Source organism: Mixophyes fleayi, chromosome 2 (genome assembly GCF_038048845.1).
Source record: "Mixophyes fleayi isolate aMixFle1 chromosome 2, aMixFle1.hap1, whole genome shotgun sequence".
In the NCBI taxonomy this organism is placed as follows: domain Eukaryota; kingdom Metazoa; phylum Chordata; class Amphibia; order Anura; family Limnodynastidae; genus Mixophyes; species Mixophyes fleayi.
Window position 1 is genome coordinate 26,792,555 of NC_134403.1, and position 20,240 is coordinate 26,812,794.

Genomic DNA, 20,240 nt, shown 5'->3' on the forward strand with positions numbered 1-20,240 from the left:
TCCTCTGAAGAGGACCGTGACATGCCAACAGCTCCACCCTCATTTTCTTCCACATCTATGGCTGCGAGGAAAAAGCTCAGTTTTCCCAAAAGAGGCACTGGCGGGGATGCTGATAACATCTGGTCCGGACTGAAGGACCTGCCAACCATTGCAGACATGTCTACTCTCGCTGCATTGGATGCTGTCACAATAGAAAAAATTGTGGATGATTACTTTGCTGACACCATCCAAGTAGACATGTCAGACAGTCCATATTGTTACTGGCAGGAAAAAAAGGCAGTTTGGAAGCCCCTGTACAAACTGGCTCTATTTTACCTGAGTTGTCCCCCCTCCAGTGTGTACTCGGAAAGAGTTTTTAGTGCAGCGGGGAACCTGGTCAGTGAGCGGCGAAGGAGGTTGCTTCCTCACAACGTTGAAAAAATGATGTTTATAAAAATGAATAATCAATTCCTCAATGAAGTACAGCACTGCCCTCCAGATACTACAGAGGGACCTGTGGTTGTGGAGTCCAGCGGGGACGAATTGATAATGTGTGATGAGGAGGAAGTACACACTGTAGGGGGAGAGGAATCAGAGGTTGAGGATGAGGACGACATCTTGCCTCAGTAGAGCCTGTTTAGTCTGTACAGGGAGAGATGAATAGCTTTTTTGGTGTGGGGGCCCAAACAAACCAATCATTTCAGCCAAAGTTGTTTGGTAGGCCCTGTCGCTGAAATGATTGGTTTGTTAAAGTGTGCATGTCCTATTTCAACAACATAAGGGTGGGTGTGAGGGCCCAAGGACAATTCCATCTTGGAACTTTTTTTTTTGCATTATATGACCAAGCAACAGTCGTTTGCCATGTTCAAAAAGTAAAACCAAATGTAAAAAAATTCAAGAAATTAAACCAAAAGTAAAATGCCGTGTCATAATTTAAAACAAGAGGTATTGACGTGCTCTAAAACTACTGTATTGTTGTTTATATTTTATAAACACTACACTTGAAAGCTTGAGTCTTTCAATAGAAAAGTAACTGTCCATTGCACGAATATTTGCAACAGGGACAATTTTAGGGTTAAGAAAGTCAACTAATAATAACACTTCGACGCTGTGTGTCTTTATAAACACTACACTTGGAAGTTGGAGGAGGTATTGTGGCCCCGGCACCAAATTTACTACCGGGGCCACTCCACTGTGCAGTCCATATTTAGGTGTATCAGATATTAAACAACGGTGACAGTTGATGCCCAATTTTTTAATTATATTGTGGCCTCGGTACCAAATTGTGTACCGGGGCCACCCCACTACGCAGTCCAGATACTTGTTTGGTGGAATTCAGACCAGTTGAGGGTTTTATTATTATATTGTGTGGACCACTCTATCTATACCACACTACAACTCTATACCACTCTATTTCCTACTTTAATTCTATTTCATACTTTAATTCTATTTCCTACTTTAATTCTATTACTAATTAATTACCATAAAGAGGAACAAAATAAACCAATTTTAGCAAAAGTATAATATGACTTAGACTTACAAACACTACACTTTAAAGATCGTGCCTTTAAATGAAAAAGTCAGTCTTCATTGCACGACTATGTGCAACAGGGACATTTTTTTGGGTTTACAAAGTCAAACAATAACACTTCGACCCTGTCTGTCTGGGGTCTCTCAATGACGAATTGTCTGTACCATGTTTGGAGGAGGTATTGTGGCCCCGGTATCAAATTGGGTACCGGGGCCACCCCACTATGCAGTCAAGATAGATAGATGCGTATTGCGTATCATAGATAAAGTACATTCAGTGGTGTGGGGCAAATTGAAAAATATTCAAAATGCACTGACATTATCAAAAACAAGAGGTTGTCACACGCTAAAACTCCAACATGTATATGATGGAGAGGATGGAGGAGCAGCCGTATGTGTAGTGTAATGCAGATCTGTTGAAGGTTTTTTATATATTTTATTGTGGTGCCCAGTGCCCACTCCTCTACGCAGTCCAGGTACAATTATTGGTGCGAATCATAAAAGTTCAGGGTTTTTAATATATTGTGGTGACCCACTCCTCTACGCAGTCCAGGTACAATTATTGGTGCGAATCATAAAAGTTCAGGGTTTTTAAGATATTGTGGTGACCCACTCCTCTACGCAGTCCAGGTACATTTATTGGTGCGATTCATAAAAGTTCAGTGTTTTTAATATATATTGTGGTGACCCACTCCTCTACGCAGTCCAGGTACATTTATTGGTGCGAATCATACAAGTTGATGGTTTTCTTATTATATATATTGTGGTGACCCACTCCTCTACGCAGTCCAGGTACATTTATTGGTGCGAATCATAAAAGTTCAGGGTTTTTAAGATATTGTGGTGACCCACTCCTCTACGCAGTCCAGGTACAATTATTGGTGCGAATCATAAAAGTTCAGGGTTTTTAATATATTGTGGTGACCCACTCCTCTACGCAGTCCAGGTACAATTATTGGTGCGAATCATAAAAGTTCAGGGTTTTTAAGATATTGTGGTGACCCACTCCTCTACGCAGTCCAGGTACAATTATTGGTGCGAATCATAAAAGTTCAGGGTTTTTAATATATTGTGGTGACCCACTCCTCTACGCAGTCCAGGTACAATTATTGGTGCGAATCATAAAAGTTCAGGGTTTTTAAGATATTGTGGTGACCCACTCCTCTACGCAGTCCAGGTACAATTATTGGTGCGAATCATAAAAGTTCAGGGTTTATAATATATTGTGGTGACCCACTCCTCTACGCAGTCCAGGTACATTTATTGGTGCGATTCATAAAAGTTCAGTGTTTTTAATATATATTGTGGTGACCCACTCCTCTACGCAGTCCAGGTACATTTATTGGTGCGAATCATACAAGTTGATGGTTTTCTTATTATATATATTGTGGTGACCCACTCCTCTACGCAGTCCAGGTACATTTATTGGTGCGAATCATAAAAGTTCAGGGTTTTTAAGATATTGTGGTGACCCACTCCTCTACGCAGTCCAGGTACAATTATTGGTGCGAATCATAAAAGTTCAGGGTTTTTAATATATTGTGGTGACCCACTCCTCTACGCAGTCCAGGTACAAATATTGGTGCGAATCATAAAAGTTCAGGGTTTTTAAGATATTGTGGTGACCCACTCCTCTACGCAGTCCAGGTACAATTATTGGTGCGAATCATAAAAGTTCAGGGTTTTTAATATATTGTGGTGACCCACTCCTCTACGCAGTCCAGGTACAATTATTGGTGCGAATCATAAAAGTTCAGGGTTTTTAAGATATTGTGGTGACCCACTCCTCTACGCAGTCCAGGTAGAATTATTGGTGCGAATCATAAAAGTTCAGGGTTTTTAATATATATTGTGGTGACCCACTCCTCTACGCAGTCCAGGTACAATTATTGGTGCGAATCATAAAAGTTCAGGGTTTTTAAGATATTGTGGTGACCCACTCCTCTACGCAGTCCAGGTACAATTATTGGTGCGAATCATAAAAGTTCAGGGTTTTTAAGATATTGTGGTGACCCACTCCTCTACGCAGTCCAGGTACAATTATTGGTGCGAATCATAAAAGTTCAGGGTTTTTAAGATATTGTGGTGACCCACTCCTCTACGCAGTCCAGGTACATTTATTGGTGCGAATCATAAAAGTTCAGGGTTTTTAAGATATTGTGGTGACCCACTCCTCTACGCAGTCCAGGTACAATTATTGGTGCGAATCATAAAAGTTCAGGGTTTTTAAGATATTGTGGTGACCCACTCCTCTACGCAGTCCAGGTACAATTATTGGTGCGAATCATAAAAGTTCAGGGTTTTTAAGATATTGTGGTGACCCACTCCTCTACGCAGTCCAGGTACAATTATTGGTGCGAATCATAAAAGTTCAGGGTTTTTAAGATATTGTGGTGACCCACTCCTCTACGCAGTCCAGGTACAATTATTGGTGCGAATCATAAAAGTTCAGGGTTTTTAATATATATTGTGGTGACCCACTCCTCTACGCAGTCCAGGTACAATTATTGGTGCGAATCATAAAAGTTCAGGGTTTTTAATATATTGTGGTGACCCACTCCTCTACGCAGTCCAGGTACAATTATTGGTGCGAATCATAAAAGTTCAGGGTTTTTAAGATATTGTGGTGACCCACTCCTCTACGCAGTCCAGGTACAATTATTGGTGCGAATCATAAAAGTTCAGGGTTTTTAATATATTGTGGTGACCCACTCCTCTACGCAGTCCAGGTACAATTATTGGTGCGAATCATAAAAGTTCAGGGTTTTTAAGATATTGTGGTGACCCACTCCTCTACGCAGTCCAGGTACAATTATTGGTGCGAATCATAAAAGTTCAGGGTTTATAATATATTGTGGTGACCCACTCCTCTACGCAGTCCAGGTACATTTATTGGTGCGATTCATAAAAGTTCAGTGTTTTTAATATATATTGTGGTGACCCACTCCTCTACGCAGTCCAGGTACATTTATTGGTGCGAATCATACAAGTTGATGGTTTTCTTATTATATATATTGTGGTGACCCACTCCTCTACGCAGTCCAGGTACATTTATTGGTGCGAATCATAAAAGTTCAGGGTTTTTAAGATATTGTGGTGACCCACTCCTCTACGCAGTCCAGGTACAATTATTGGTGCGAATCATAAAAGTTCAGGGTTTTTAATATATTGTGGTGACCCACTCCTCTACGCAGTCCAGGTACAATTATTGGTGCGAATCATAAAAGTTCAGGGTTTTTAAGATATTGTGGTGACCCACTCCTCTACGCAGTCCAGGTACAATTATTGGTGCGAATCATAAAAGTTCAGGGTTTTTAATATATTGTGGTGACCCACTCCTCTACGCAGTCCAGGTACAATTATTGGTGCGAATCATAAAAGTTCAGGGTTTTTAAGATATTGTGGTGACCCACTCCTCTACGCAGTCCAGGTAGAATTATTGGTGCGAATCATAAAAGTTCAGGGTTTTTAATATATATTGTGGTGACCCACTCCTCTACGCAGTCCAGGTACAATTATTGGTGCGAATCATAAAAGTTCAGGGTTTTTAAGATATTGTGGTGACCCACTCCTCTACGCAGTCCAGGTACAATTATTGGTGCGAATCATAAAAGTTCAGGGTTTTTAAGATATTGTGGTGACCCACTCCTCTACGCAGTCCAGGTACAATTATTGGTGCGAATCATAAAAGTTCAGGGTTTTTAAGATATTGTGGTGACCCACTCCTCTACGCAGTCCAGGTACATTTATTGGTGCGAATCATAAAAGTTCAGGGTTTTTAAGATATTGTGGTGACCCACTCCTCTACGCAGTCCAGGTACAATTATTGGTGCGAATCATAAAAGTTCAGGGTTTTTAAGATATTGTGGTGACCCACTCCTCTACGCAGTCCAGGTACAATTATTGGTGCGAATCATAAAAGTTCAGGGTTTTTAAGATATTGTGGTGACCCACTCCTCTACGCAGTCCAGGTACAATTATTGGTGCGAATCATAAAAGTTCAGGGTTTTTAAGATATTGTGGTGACCCACTCCTCTACGCAGTCCAGGTACAATTATTGGTGCGAATCATAAAAGTTCAGGGTTTTTAATATATATTGTGGTGACCCACTCCTCTACGCAGTCCAGGTACAATTATTGGTGCGAATCATAAAAGTTCAGGGTTTATAATATATTGTGGTGACCCACTCCTCTACGCAGTCCAGAAAGATACCTTGTTGCAACGTTTTGGACTAATAACTATATTGTGAGGTGTTCAGAATACACTGTAAATTAGTGGAAATGCTTGTTATTGAATGTTATTGAGGTTAATAATAGCCTAGGAGTGAAAATAAGCCCAAAAACTTGATTTTTAAACTTTTTATGTTTTTTTCAAAAAAAATCCGAATCCAATACCTTAAATCCGAACCGAGACCTTTCGTCAAGTGTTTTGCGAGACAAATCCGAACCTCAAAAATAACGAAAATCCGGATCCAAAACACAAAACACGAGACCTCAAAAGTCGCACATCCCTAGTGGCAACTCACTCCAACTGTTGCCTACGTGTCTTCCCATTGAAAGAACCGGTTTAGGCTGACCCATAAGTAAATATGGGTTAATATGAGACCAAACTTTATATAATTTAGAGAACCTGAACCATAAATACCTTTACTATAATATTATTTATATAAATAACTTTTATTTTACTTATTAAATAATCGAGTATGAAATGGAAGTTCTAGAAAATGTGTACTATTTACAAGTGTAAGTGTGAAAGTATGTGTGTTACTAATCCACGCAATTGCGTCATTACACGTGGCGTACTAATCGCACTCGCATGGTAAACCAATATAAATTAATTTAGCCAACTTCATCCAATTATTTGACTTCGACAGTTAGTACATATGTTGCGGTGTTTCACATGGGAATGAACACCTAGGACTAGATTTACTAAACTGTGGGTTTGAAAAAGTGGCCTATAGCAACCAATCAGATTATAGTTATTTATTTAGTACATTCTACAAAATGACGGATAGAATCTGATTGGTTGCTATAGGCAACATCTCCACTTTTTCAAACCCGCAGTTTAGTAAATATACCCCCTAGTGTGTTCACTCTTTTCCTCACTGAAGTCCATGTATAAACAACACTGAAGTAGGTTGGGCTATACCAAATTTGCACCAGTTGCCACATTAGAATGTTCACAGGGTGAGACAAAAATATTCATGAACGGCTTCTCTTCAGGAAAGATTTAAATGATTTGACCTCTTTAAAGGACTTTAATTATTCCCTGAAGGATCAGAGATGTTTCTCCTTATATGATAAGATAACTTTGATTCAATGGGAATAACTTTTTTTATTCACTGTCTACACAAGTGAATTTTAGGTTATTTTTTGCAGGATATGTTGGACTTTATTTTGGTAACATATTGTAATAAATATCCTTTTTCTTATTTGTACATTATAGAAAAAAAATTCCAAAAATAGGAAAAAAACTATTTTTGTTATCTTTTAATTATTACTGGATATGTACCTATGCAATTAGATTTGATGTTGACATATGCTCTAACACATATATATAAGGCAGATTTAGAAATGTTCTAGAGGTTATTCAGTGTGAATCATCATCATCATCAGTTATTTATATAGCGCCACTAATTCCGCAGCGCTGTACAGAGAACTCACTCACATCAGTCCCTGCCCCATTGGGGCTTACAGTCTAAATTCCCTAATACACACACACACACAGACTAGGCTCAATTTGTTAGCAGCCAATTGACCTACCAGTATGTTTTTGGAGTGTGGGAGGAAACCGGAGCACCCGGAGGAAACGCACGCAACCAAGGGGAGAACATACAAACTCCACACAGATAAGGCCATGGTCGGGAATTGAACTCATGACCCCAGTGCTGTGAGGCAGAAGTGCTAACCACTGAGCCACCGTGCTGCTTAGTGTGTACGCTCCAACGATGAATGATTAGCGTTCCAAAGCACATTGTATCGATTAATTTGATTGTTAAATTGGACTTAAAATCTCGTTCACTGATAGAACAATGTCGTTCCAATTCTGCAGTGTGTATGTACTCAGGACCGGCATTGTCCATAGATCTCTATGCAGTGTGCACAGTCCGGATCTTTTCAGACAATGGTTATGACAGATGAAGAGCACAGATCTGAAGGTAAATCGTGAAAAAAGGTCAATAGTGTGTACACAGGAATCGGCATGGTGATCAGGACTTTTTCGGGCGTTTGTAAAATCGTTAGTATCGCATTGGGAGAAATTTTCTGTAGTGTGTATGCAGCCTTACTAGTCCAAACATTTTTCCCTCCACTATGGAATCCCAAGTGTTAGTGCCTGTAATGGTACATATGGTACCTGTACTGCAAAGGTGCATATGGCACCTGTATACTGGTGGTAACCAGGGCCGTCTTTCCCATTGGGCACGCTCGGCAGGTGCCCGGGGGCCCTGCAGCTCAGGGGGGCCCTCCGGAGGCAGGAAAAAGAAAACCCTGAAAAAAAAGAAGAAAATACTTACCGTGCTGTCAGCTGGCGATCCGGCTCCCTCCCTGGTCTCCTCCTCCGTCGCGCTGGCAGTGCATGTCGGGCGTGACGTCATCATGCCCGCCCGACATTGCGGAGGGCGACGGAGGAGGAGACCAGGGAGGGAGCCGGATCGCCAGCTGACAGCACGGTAAGTATTTTCTTCTTTTTTTTCAGGGTTTTCTTTTTCCTGCCTCCGGAGGGCCCCCCTGGGCTGCAGGGCCCATATATATAATCATTATTATTATTTTTTTTTATATATAGGGGCCCCGGTGCACTGCTGTGCCCGGGGGCCGAAGAGGTTCTTAAGAGGGCCCTGGTGGTAACTTCCTTGTAATTCTGCTTTTAGTAACAGGCAAAAGGCTTTTTGCTGTGTTATATGGCGATTTCCTGTATAGCATAGACTTAGTTATGTATTCAGCCATACTAATAACTTATTCTATTGATGGTGTCACTGATTAGGCAACACTTTAACCTGTTAACTGGTAAGTACTTTTACAGCTTTCTTTGCAGAAAATACAAGGATTCCCTGGATTGGTAACTCTTCTATACCTGGAGTAGTGTTTGCAGAACTGAGTAACACATTAATTTATACAACCAGTCACATTACTGGACAGTTGTATGCTTTGTATCAGTCGGTGGTTGCTCCTGCAATTTGGGATAGATGCTAGTTCATTTTTTTTTTTCAGAAACTGTCTTTATTAAATTTAGTAAACCAGACAAATGAAACTGAGCAGAGAAATATTATTGCTGAAGGCCTGTTCTAAAAAAATAAAAATAAATACAATGCACATTTTTGTTATTCTAGAATAAAGATCAAGAGTACGAGGATCCGTCATTTAATTTCATTGACGAGGAACATCTCATACCCCTCTTACAGAGGGAAAGAAAATTAAACGAGTCAGCGAGAAGAAGCACACAGCTTGACAAGGCCGTGGCAGCCGCAAGACAGCCAGAATCTTCTAAAACATCAGGGGATGAAAGTGTTTCCCAAATATTTATCCATATCCAAACTCTAAGGGAGGGTGACGTTTTTGTGAGTATGAACTTACAATTGTAAACAATATATATAAAGCAGATTTAGAAATGTTATAGAGGTTATTCAGTGTGAATCATCATCATCATCAGTTATTTATATAGCGCCACTAATTCCGCAGCGCTGTACAGAGAACTCATTCACATCAGTCTATGCCCCATTGGAGCTTACAGTCTAATTTCTCTAACACACACACACAGACTAGGGTCAATTTGATAGCAGCCAATTAACCTACTAGTATGTGTTTGGAGGGTGGGAGGAAACCAGAGCATCCAGAGGAAACCCACGCAAACACGGGGAGAACATACAAACTCCACACAGATAAGGCCATGGTCGGGAATTGAACTCATGACCCCAACACTGTGAGGCAGAAGTGCTAACCACTAAGCCACCACGCTGCCATAATCAGTGAAAGAAGTGTCACAATTTGTTCCTTTTAGCAAGCAATAATATTGGAAAAAAACCCTGATATTAAGTAATAAGGTTTTTTTTGCAAGACTTGGGGGGTGGGGGGGATTCAATTGACGGCGATGTGGCGCAAAAATATTGCTCTGCGCACACTGCCGGCAACTACGGTACAAATCTCCGCTCATTTTTCCTCGCACCTCTTTGGAGTGCAAGGAAAAATGAACGGAGATTTCTGTCAACTCTCCGCCGCCAGATTTCTTGCGGATGTTCCAGAGACACTTCGCGTCTAATTGAATCTCCCGCTTAGGGTGCGGATGTTATCACACCTTCTGAAAAGGAACAGTGGTGGTGTTGCCCATAGCAACCAATCAGATCCTGCCTATCATTTATCTAGTACAATCTAGAAAATGAAAACTAGAATCTGATTGGTTGCTATGGGCAACACCTCCACTGTTCCTTTTAAAAAGGTGTGATAAATCTATCTCTCAGCATGATGCTTAGTCTTACTTTTCTTAAAGTGAACTAAAATAAATTAGAGAAGGGGCCTATAGGTCTACACATGCAGTATCTATATTTGGGAAGCTGGCTGCTTTTTGGAAAAATCAATGGTGCTCTCCTAAAAAGTTTACCTCTCTCCCCCATAATCCCTATGTTTTAGTAAACAGTTGAAATAAAAATAGTTTACCCCTTAAAGTTTTTACATGTGGACGTAACTGGAAATCTGTATATTTCCCCCTTCATCATAAAGGACAGCTCACCCTAATATTGTTTATTATCTTAATTTTTAAATAATGTAAATCATATCACACGACGCTGCGCTAGATGCTTTGTATAGAAGAAGTACTAATAGCAAAACAAAGCAGGATGCCTGTAGGAGCTGAAGTTTGCTCAGGCTATAAAATCCAACCCATAATACAGTTATAGGAACCTATTCCATCTTGTTCTGTCAACTATGGTTCATTAGAGCTTAGGTTATGGGAAAATAAGTATTGTGACTTCAAGATTTTGGGTACAAAAAGGAAATTTTCCTGGAGACATATGGGCACTGTAAGGGGTATATTTACTAAACTGCGGGTTTTAAAAATTGGAGATGTTGCCTATAGCAACCAATCATATTCTAGCTGTCATTTTGTAGAATGCACTAAATAAGTGAAAACTATAATCTGATTGGTTGCTATAGGCAACATCTCCACTTCTTCAAACCCGCAGTTTAGTAAATATACCCCAACCATCCCCAACACTAAACAGCCGGGGCTGGTTTCTGCTATATCAGAGTTAATAGACGAATAAACAAACACAATTGTGAATGTGTATTTTAAGTTCAACCTCACACCAGGCTGTGTTACAGCTAGACTGCTCATCAGCATAGATGCACGTGTATCTGCTGTTCAGTAAACCTCTTAAGGTCAATGTCACATAAGCGATTAAAGCACTGTCTTTTATGCACAGCACTTAAACGGATGCCAGGTAATGAATGGAGACTGAGGAGTCATTATTATATATCAGTGCTTATTTACAGATTAGGCCTCAGACATAAAAGCCGGCATTTTATTAGCTTGCGCTACATAAAGTGTGGTGTCACAGGGAGGATTTAAAGCCACACAACAACATGTGTTACATTTTACAAGCGGTTTAATCTTTGCTGCGAAAGCCCTGTGCTTTCACTGAGTACTCAGTTTCGTTTGATAGGAGCAAACTACATTTTTTACACTCTACCCCTAAAATGGGCATAATTTCATATTTGCCGACTTTCTTAAGTCAGCATCCGAGAGCTGCCTGGGGGAGGTGGGTGTTTCAGGGATGGGGCTACGCAAATCACATCATTTTGGCCCCACCCCCTGCCGTAACGATGCAAAGAAGAGGGCAGTGACCAGCGGGCAATCAGCGATAGCGTCATACGTAGCAGCCGCTGCTCGCAGTGCCCTTCCTACCAACTGTGCCTGGTCTGTGACATTGGGAAAAAGTCTGGTTATAACATGTAGATCAGGATCGAGCGAGTACGTCTTGGGATGGGTGAGATCCTGTGAATTAGAGTGAATATTCTAGATCTACAAGCCACCTAATATAAATTACCAGGACCTCCCCCTACCTATTATTGGTCGGCCTGAACACAGGAATATTAACTCTTTACAGGTAAGTGTAAAAATTACCGAAAAGCACACAGGTCTGTATCAAACTTTCTAAAAAGGAAAAGTGTAGGTGTTGCCCATAGCAACAGATTCTACCTATCATTTATCTAATAAAATATAGAATGTGATTGGTTGCTATGGGCAACATCTCAAATTTTTACTCCTTAGAGTTGTCTGGTGTTTTCCACTATCAAGACTATTTGAGTTCGACATGGTGTCTATATGGACATCCAGAAAAATATATTGCCATATTCCTCCGCCCCTCTCTCCATCCCAAAAAATACTGTATTCCATTTCCCTAACAACAAAATCTTTCCAATGAAGATAACTTCGTATATAAGAATTCAGCAAACAATAGGGAATACAGAGAAAATAAGAGCTGCTGAAAATTATTAGGCAAAAATGCCCAATATTTATACAAATTGTCCTGTCTGAAGCTTCACTCAGCCAGGGGTGGGCTGGACCGGGGGGCAGGGGGGCAGCGGGCACCCGGGCCGCTCAGTCTAGCGGTTGATCGGGCTGGCCGCCTCCCCCCGTCCGCCGGCCCCGTGGATGAATTTTTTTTTTTAATATTACCGTCATTATGACGCGGCGTGTCATGTGATGCGGCCGCCTGTGTGCCCCCCCGGGCTGATACCTCCCAGCCCGCGCCTGCACTCAGCCGAGCACCATACCTGCAATAATAAAATAATAAATATAGCCTCTTATAAATGGCCCTTACTTCTTTCTACAGTAGTTACATCGAGATCTCTTTCTAATTTAGTTAAAGACATTTCTCTAGAAATAAACAGGTTTAAATCTTTCAGACATAATAAGATCTAATCTCCGTTCCAGGCGTTTGTAAACTGCAATCTACCATATGGAGCGAAAAGGATGTTAAGAGATGTTTCTCTGCTATTTTCTCCAGGCAATGAGTTACATTATGCAATGCGGCTGAGTAAAGATTAGTAAGTTGGATATAAATTAGCCGGCTCGGGATAAGTGTCTTCTGATGTGCAGTTTCCAATTAAAGTCTGTTATTGTGCCTTCATCGCCGTTTTTAGAATATTTTATTTCTGATCTTTAACTCTGCTTTGACTAGATAATTATAATTGTATGGGCCCATTAAATTGCATCAGTATGCATATTTGACATTGAAATGCTTTTATCCCAAAACGGAACATGATTAAAGAACAGCCAGATACAGTGGGTTTGTTTTTTTTAAAAAACTTTTACCTTACTTTGCCCCGGTGATGTATTTTGGAAATAAAGGAATCTCTTCAATCACGGAATAGAGCCGATCCAAACCGCTGACAAAAGCTATAACAGTCACATTATCTGATAATAGTACAATAAAATAAGAGATACTCATTGTTAGATTATTTTGTGTAATAATTGTAATTTTTTCTATCAATTTAATATAGTACCAACATATTGTTGGAATCAGACAATGTTATTCATAAATACAGGGTAAGCAAATATATTGAGGGATACACCTTCATAAAAAGTAAAATAAATAAATGTTACTTAGAATTACACCTAGGGAATGATGCATAGTGGGACGTACACTAGTACGTGTAGTATATCTAATACCACTTTCATACTGCCGCCCCTGCAATATCCCGGGTTTTTGAAGCCGGGTTTTTGCAGGGGCTCGGAGCATCCCAGCACAGAAACACCATTCATACTGCACCTCTGTCTGTGCCCTGGCAATTTGTGGGAGTGATCACCAGAGCAGTTTTCATTGGCTGAAAAATGAAGACTGGATGCTGCTCCAGTGTTTAAATCTCTCTCTCTCTCTCTCTCTCTCTCTCTCTCTCTCTCTCTAATCTGGCTATATCTTAACCTATGGTAACCTTGAATCCTATTTGATCCTTAGTTCTTTGTAAGGATATTGTTATGTCTATCCCAAGCATGTTTAAACTGCTCTACTGTATTAGCATCTACCACCTCTGATGAGAGGCTATTCCACTTATCCACTACACTGTCTGTGAAGCAGTTCTTCCTCTGAACCTACTTCCCCCAGTGTCAGTGCATGTCCTCGTTTTCTAATACTTCTCTTCCTTTGTAGAATGTTTCCCTCCTGCACCCTTGATATATTAGAAAGTTTCTATCATGTAAGAATGCACAGATATAGGCACACACAGATTCTCACTCCCTTAGATTACAATCACTATATAGATAGACAGATATACTTCAAATAGAGAATAATCACATGATTCTGTTTCAAAGTCACAAATCACTGAAGTATGCAAACTAGAAATCGCTTTGTACATCATCATCATCACCATTTATTTATATAGCGCCACTAATTCCGCAGCGCTGTACAGAGAACTCGCTCACATCAGTCCCTGCCTCATTGGGGCTTACAGTCTAAATTCCCTAACACACACACAGACACACACACACACACACACACACACACACACAGACACACACACACACACACACACACACACTAGGGTCAATTTGTTAGCAGCCAATTAACCTACCAGTATGCTTTTGGAGTGTGGAAGGAAACTGGAGCACCCAGAGGAAACCCATGCAAACACGGCGAGAACATACAAACTCCACACAGATAAGGCCATGGACAGGAGATGAACTCATGACCCCAGTGTTGTAAGGCAGAAGTGCTAACCACTGAGCTACTGTGCTGCGCAGAAAGTGGCCACACACATATGTGAGATTCTGGCACTTATTCCTGCCTGCAACTGGAGATGTTTGAAGAGGAGAGAATATATGTTCTAATGCTGGGTTAATAGAGTAAATGAAACCCGCACATACACTTGCTTGGAGGTGTATCTTTTGCACATACCATAAGGTGCAAATACTCTTTATTTAAGAGTAATTTACACCCACATTGCAGCCAACTATGCATCAGTATATAGAATAAGTTAAATTGCACTGTGCAATTCTTTATGCATACAGAATCAATCATGAACGTAAGGGATTCTACACACCAGCGTTGAAAAATAAAATATAAATAACTGTTGCCTACTTCCAAGACTTCCAAGTTATTTGGACTTTCCAAAGAGCACTGATCGGCCTGCCACGTGGGTGGGAATGGGTCAGTATCAGCCGCTTTAAATTTAAGCTGCGAAGACTCTGAACTTGCGGGAAATGACAAAACCGGGTGTGTGTGTGTGTGTGTGTGTGTGTCTCTCTCTGTTTCTGTGTGGATGTGTGTGGGAGACATGGGAGAGGTGGGGGATAAGATTTAACATTTCTCTGTATTTTACAAAATATTGTTAAAATTACGGCTAAAATTAAATTCCCTAAAGTTTCAGGGGCCAGGTGGTCCCCGTCCATTCAGTTACATATCGCCACTTCTAAATATCCACTTCAACCACTGCATCCAAGAGCATTAAAAGGAGTAAGAGGTGCCTGTGGCATCATTAAACAAACTTTTTAACCAATTGCTGCTGATAGGTATAATTCCAGGTGATTGAAGAATGGTAAATATGGTCCCACTACACAAAAATAAAAGGCAGTAAGTACGAAAGTCATAATTATGGGCCCGCGAGTCTCACATCAATAGTAGTGAATTGAATGCAATCACATTTTTATATTAATTGTTAACTATTCAGAATCAAACAACTTACAAGATCCGAGGCAGCATGGAGATTATGTTGATATATGTAAATATAAATATACTGTATAATAAATGAATGCATTAATTAATTCAGAAACTTAAAATCCTTGGATTTGACTGAAAGATAATTTAATGGATAATGATTTTGCTGAAGAACACAGTAGATACCGGTGTAAGCTCAGATGAGGGTCTGGTAATAAAGCAACATTCTTGGGTCTCATTTGGAGTAATGTATTCAATAGTAACTAGAGAAACCCAGCGGTAAATGCCTTAAATTAAACTTAAATGTAATGACTAAATTAAGTTATTAACAGAATTCAATAACTTTTTACACTCTACAGTAGGGATGAGCGCACTCGGATTTATGAAATCCGAGCCCACCCGAACGTTGCGGATCCGAGTCGGATCCGAGACAGATCCGGGTATTGGCGCCAAATTCAAATGTGAAACTGAGGCTCTGACTCATAATCCCGTTGTCGGATCTCGCGATACTCGGATCCTATAAATTCCCCGCTAGTCGCCGCCATCTTCACTCGGGCATTGATCAGGGTAGAGGGAGGGTGTGTTAGGTGGTCCTCTGTCCTGGTAGATCTCGTGCTGTGCTGTTTAGTTCTGTGCTGTGCTGTTTAGTTCTGTGCTGTGCTGTGCTGTGCTGTGCTGTGTTCTGCAGTATCAGTCCAGTGGTGCTGTGTGCTGTGCTCTGTCCTTCTGAGGTCAGTGGTGCTGCTGGGTCCTGTGCTGTGTCCTGTTCAGTCCAGTTGTGCTGTGTCCTGTGCTCTGTGCTTCTAAGGGCATAGTTATTTCCCCAATATTCCCCTGTGTTTAAAAAAATAAAAAAAAGTTTTTTAAAAAAATACCAAAAACTAACTTTAATTTTTTTTAATTACCACAAAATTTGCACAACCAATCCTGCAGTATAAGCCCATTGGTACTGCAATATTACCAAGTTCACACATTCAGCAGTAAAAGTCCAGTGGTACTGCAATATTACAAAGTTTACACATTCTGCAGTATCAGTCCAGTGGTGCTGTGTCCTGTGCTCTGTCCTGCTGAGTTCCGTAGTGCTGCTGGGTCCTGTGCCGTGTCCTGTTCAGTCCAGTGGTGCTGTGTCCTGTGCTCTGTGCTTCTAAGGGCATAGTTATTTCCCCATTATTCCCAAGTTTTTAAAAAATAAAAAAAAAGTAAAAAAAAATAAAAAATTTAAAAAAAAAAAAAATATATATAATTATAACCAAATTTGCAAAACCAATCCAGCAGTATAAGTCCATTGGTACTGCAATATTACAAAGTTCACACATTCTGCAGAATCAGTCCAGTGGTGCTGTGTCCTGTGCTCTGTCCTGCTGAGTTCCGTAGTGCTGCTGGGTCCTGTGCCGTGTCCTGTTCAGTCCAGTGGTGCTGTGTCCTGTGCTCTGTGCTTCTAAGGGCATAGTTATTTCCCCATTATTCCCAAGTTTTTAAAAAATAAAAAAAAAGTAAAAAAAAAAAAAAAATTAAAAAAAATAAATAAATATAATAATTATAACCAAATTTGCAAAACCAATACAGCAGTATAAGTCCATTGGTACTGCAATATTACCAAGTTCACACATTCTGCAGTATCTTGTGCTACATATAATGGAGACCAAAAATTTGGAGGATAAAGTAGGGAAAGATCAAGACCCACTTCCTCCTAATGCTGAAGCTGCTGCCACTAGTCATGACATAGACGATGAAATGCCATCAACGTCGTCTTCCAAGCCCGATGCCCAATCTCGTAGTACCGGGCATGTAAAATCCAAAATGCCCAAGTTAAGAAAAAGTAGCAAAAAGAGAAACTTAAAATCATCTGAGGAGAAACGTAAAGTTGCCAATATGCCATTTACGACACGGAGTGGCAAGGAACGGCTTAGGCCCTGGCCCGTGTTCATGACTAGTGGTTCAGCTTCACCCACGGATCTTAGCCCTCCTCCTCCTCCCCCCCCCTACAAAAAATTGAAGAGAGTTATGCTGTCAGCAACAAAACAGCAAACAACTCTGCCTTCTAAAGAGAAATTATCACAAATCCACAAGGCGAGTCCAAGGATGTTGGTGGTTGTCAAGCCTGACCTTCCCATCACTGTACGGGAAGAGGTGGCTCGGGAGGAGGCTATTGATGATGTAGCTGGCGCTGTGGAGGAACTTGATGATGAGGATGGTGATGTGGTTATTGTAAATGAGGCACCAGGGGGGGAAACAGCTGATGTCCATGGGATGAAAAAGCCCATTGTCATGCCTGGTCAGAAGACCAAAAAATGCACCTCTTCGGTCTGGAGTTATTTTTATCCAAATCCAGACAACCAATGTATGGCCATATTTAGCTTATGTAAAGCTCAAATAAGCAGGGGTAAGGATCTTGCCCACCTAGGAACATCCTCCCTTATACGTCACCTGAATAACCTTCATAGTTCAGTGGTTAGTTCAGGAACTGGGGCTAGGACCCTCATCGGTACAGGGACACCTAAATCCCGTGGTCCAGTTGGATACACACCAGCAACACCCTCCTCGTCAACTTCCTCCACAATCTCCATCAGATTCAGTCCTGCAGCCCAAGTCAGCAGCCAGACTGAGTCCTCCTCAATACGGGATTCATCCGAGGAATCCTGCAGCGGTACGCCTACTACTGCCACTGCTGCTGTTGCTGCTGTTAGTCGGTCATCTTCCCAGAGGGGAAGTCGTAAGACCGCTAAGTCTTTCACAAAACAATTGACCGTCCAACAGTCGTTTGCCATGACCACAAAATACGATAGTAGTCACCCTATTGCAAAGCGTATAACTGCGGCTGTAACTGCAATGTTGGTGTTAGACGTGCGCCCGGTGTCCGCCATCAGTGGAGTGGGATTTAGAGGGTTGATGGAGGTATTGTGTCCCCGGTACCAAATCCCGTCGAGATTCCACTTCACTAGGCAGGCGATACCAAAAATGTACAGAGAAGTACGATCAAGTGTCCTCAGTGCTCTTAAAAATGCGAATGTACCCACTGTCCACTTAACCACGGACATGTGGACAAGTGGTTCTGGGCAAACGAAGGACTATATGACTGTGACAGCCCACTGGGTAGATGCATCCCCTTCCGCAGCAACAGCAACAGCTGCATCAGTAGCAGCATCTACAAAATGGCTGCTCATGCAAAGGCAGGCAACATTGTGTATTACAGGCTTTAATAAGAGGCACAACGCTGACAACATATTAGAGAAAATGAGGGAAATTATCTCCCAGTGGCTTACCCCACTTAGACTCTCATGGGGATTTGTGGTGTCAGACAATGCCAGTAACATTGTGCGGGCATTAAATATGGGCAATTTCCAGCACGTCCCATGTTTTGCCCACACCATTAATTTGGTGGTGCAGCATTACCTCAAGAGTGACAGGGGTGTGCAGGAGATGCTTGCGGTGGCGCGCAAAATTGCTGGACACTTTCGGCGTTCAGCCAGTGCCTACCGCAGACTAGAGGCACATCAAAAAAGCATGAACCTGCCCTGCCATCACCTCAAACAAGAGGTTGTGACGCGCTGGAACTCCACCCTCTATATGCTGCAGAGGATGGAGGAGCAGCAAAAGGCCATTCAGGCCTACACAGCCACCTACGACATAGGCAAAGGAGTGGGGATGCGCCTCAGTCAAGCGCAGTGGAGACTGATTTCCGTGTTGTGCAAGGTTCTGCAGCCATTTGAACTTGCCACACGAGAAGTCAGTTCCGACACTGCCAGCTTGAGTCAGGTCATTCCCCTGATCAGGCTGTTGCAGAAGCAGCTGGAGAAAGTGAGGGAGGAGCTGGTAAGCCATTGCGATTACACCAAGCATGTAGCTCTTGTGGATGTAGCCCTTCGTACGCTTTGCCAGGATCCGAGGGTGGTCACTCTTTTAAAGTCAGAGGAATACATTCTGGCCACCGTGCTCGATCCTCGGTTTAAAGCGTATGTTGTGTCTCTGTTTCCGGCAGACACAAGTCTACAGCGGTGCAAAGACCTGCTGGTCAGGAGATTGTCCTCTGAAGAGGACCGTGACATGCCAACAGCTCCACCCTCATATTCTTCCACATCTATGGCTGCGAGGAAAAAGCTCAGTTTTCCCAAAAGAGGCACTGGCGGGGATGCTGATAACATCTGGTCCGGACTTAAGGACCTGCCAACCATTGCAGACATGTCTACTCTCGCTGCATTGGATGCTGTCACAATAGAAAAAATTGTGGATGATTACTTTGCTGACACCATCCAAGTAGACATGTCAGACAGTCCATATTGTTACTGGCAGGAAAAAAAGGCAGTTTGGAAGCCCCTGTACAAACTGGCTCTATTTTACCTGAGTTGTCCCCCCTCCAGTGTGTACTCGGAAAGAGTTTTTAGTGCAGCGGGGAACCTGGTCAGTGAGCGGCGAAGGAGGTTGCTTCCTCACAACGTTGAAAAAATGATGTTTATAAAAATGAATAATCAATTCCTCAATGAAGTACAGCACTGCCCTCCAGATATTACAGAGGGACCTGTGGTTGTGGAGTCCAGCGGGGACGAATTGATAATGTGTGATGAGGAGGAAGTACACACTGTAGGGGGAGAGGAATCAGAGGTTGAGGATGAGGACGACATCTTGCCTCAGTAGAGCCTGTTTAGTCTGTACAGGGAGAGATGAATAGCTTTTTTGGTGTGGGGGCCCAAACAAACCAATCATTTCAGCCAAAGTTGTTTGGTAGGCCCTGTCGCTGAAATGATTGGTTTGTTAAAGTGTGCATGTCCTATTTCAACAACATAAGGGTGGGTGTGAGGGCCCAAGGACAATTCCATCTTGGACCTTTTTTCTTTGCATTATATGACCAATCAACAGTCGTTTGCCATGTTCAAAAAGTAAAACCAAATTTAAAAAAATTCAAGAAATTAAACCAAAAGTAAAATGCCGTGTCATAATTTAAAACAAGAGGTATTGACGTGCTCTAAAACTACTGTATTGTTGTTTATATTTTATAAACACTACACTTGAAAGCTTGAGTCTTTCAATAAAAAAGTAACTGTCCATTGCACGAATATTTGCAACAGGGACAATTTTAGGGTTAAGAAAG

At 41.6% G+C, this 20,240-nt stretch overlaps 1 protein-coding gene across 3 annotated transcripts in view; it reads left to right on the forward strand.

Annotated features, from left to right (window-relative positions):
• The window catches only part of LOC142140053 (cyclic nucleotide-binding domain-containing protein 2-like), a 251,867-nt gene that overhangs the window by 185,958 nt on the left and 45,669 nt on the right, over nucleotides 1-20,240 (forward strand). Inside the window, exons 13-14 of one of the 3 annotated variants that reach the window (XM_075197914.1) lie at nucleotides 8,837-9,064; nucleotides 12,436-12,548. In XM_075197914.1, coding sequence (XP_075054015.1) covers nucleotides 8,837-9,064; nucleotides 12,436-12,548 — 341 coding nt within the window. Of the gene's footprint in view, nucleotides 1-8,836; nucleotides 9,065-12,435; nucleotides 12,549-20,240 lie in introns of those variants that run through there. The other 2 variants (XR_012688277.1, XM_075197913.1) reach the window with 2 other exon arrangements.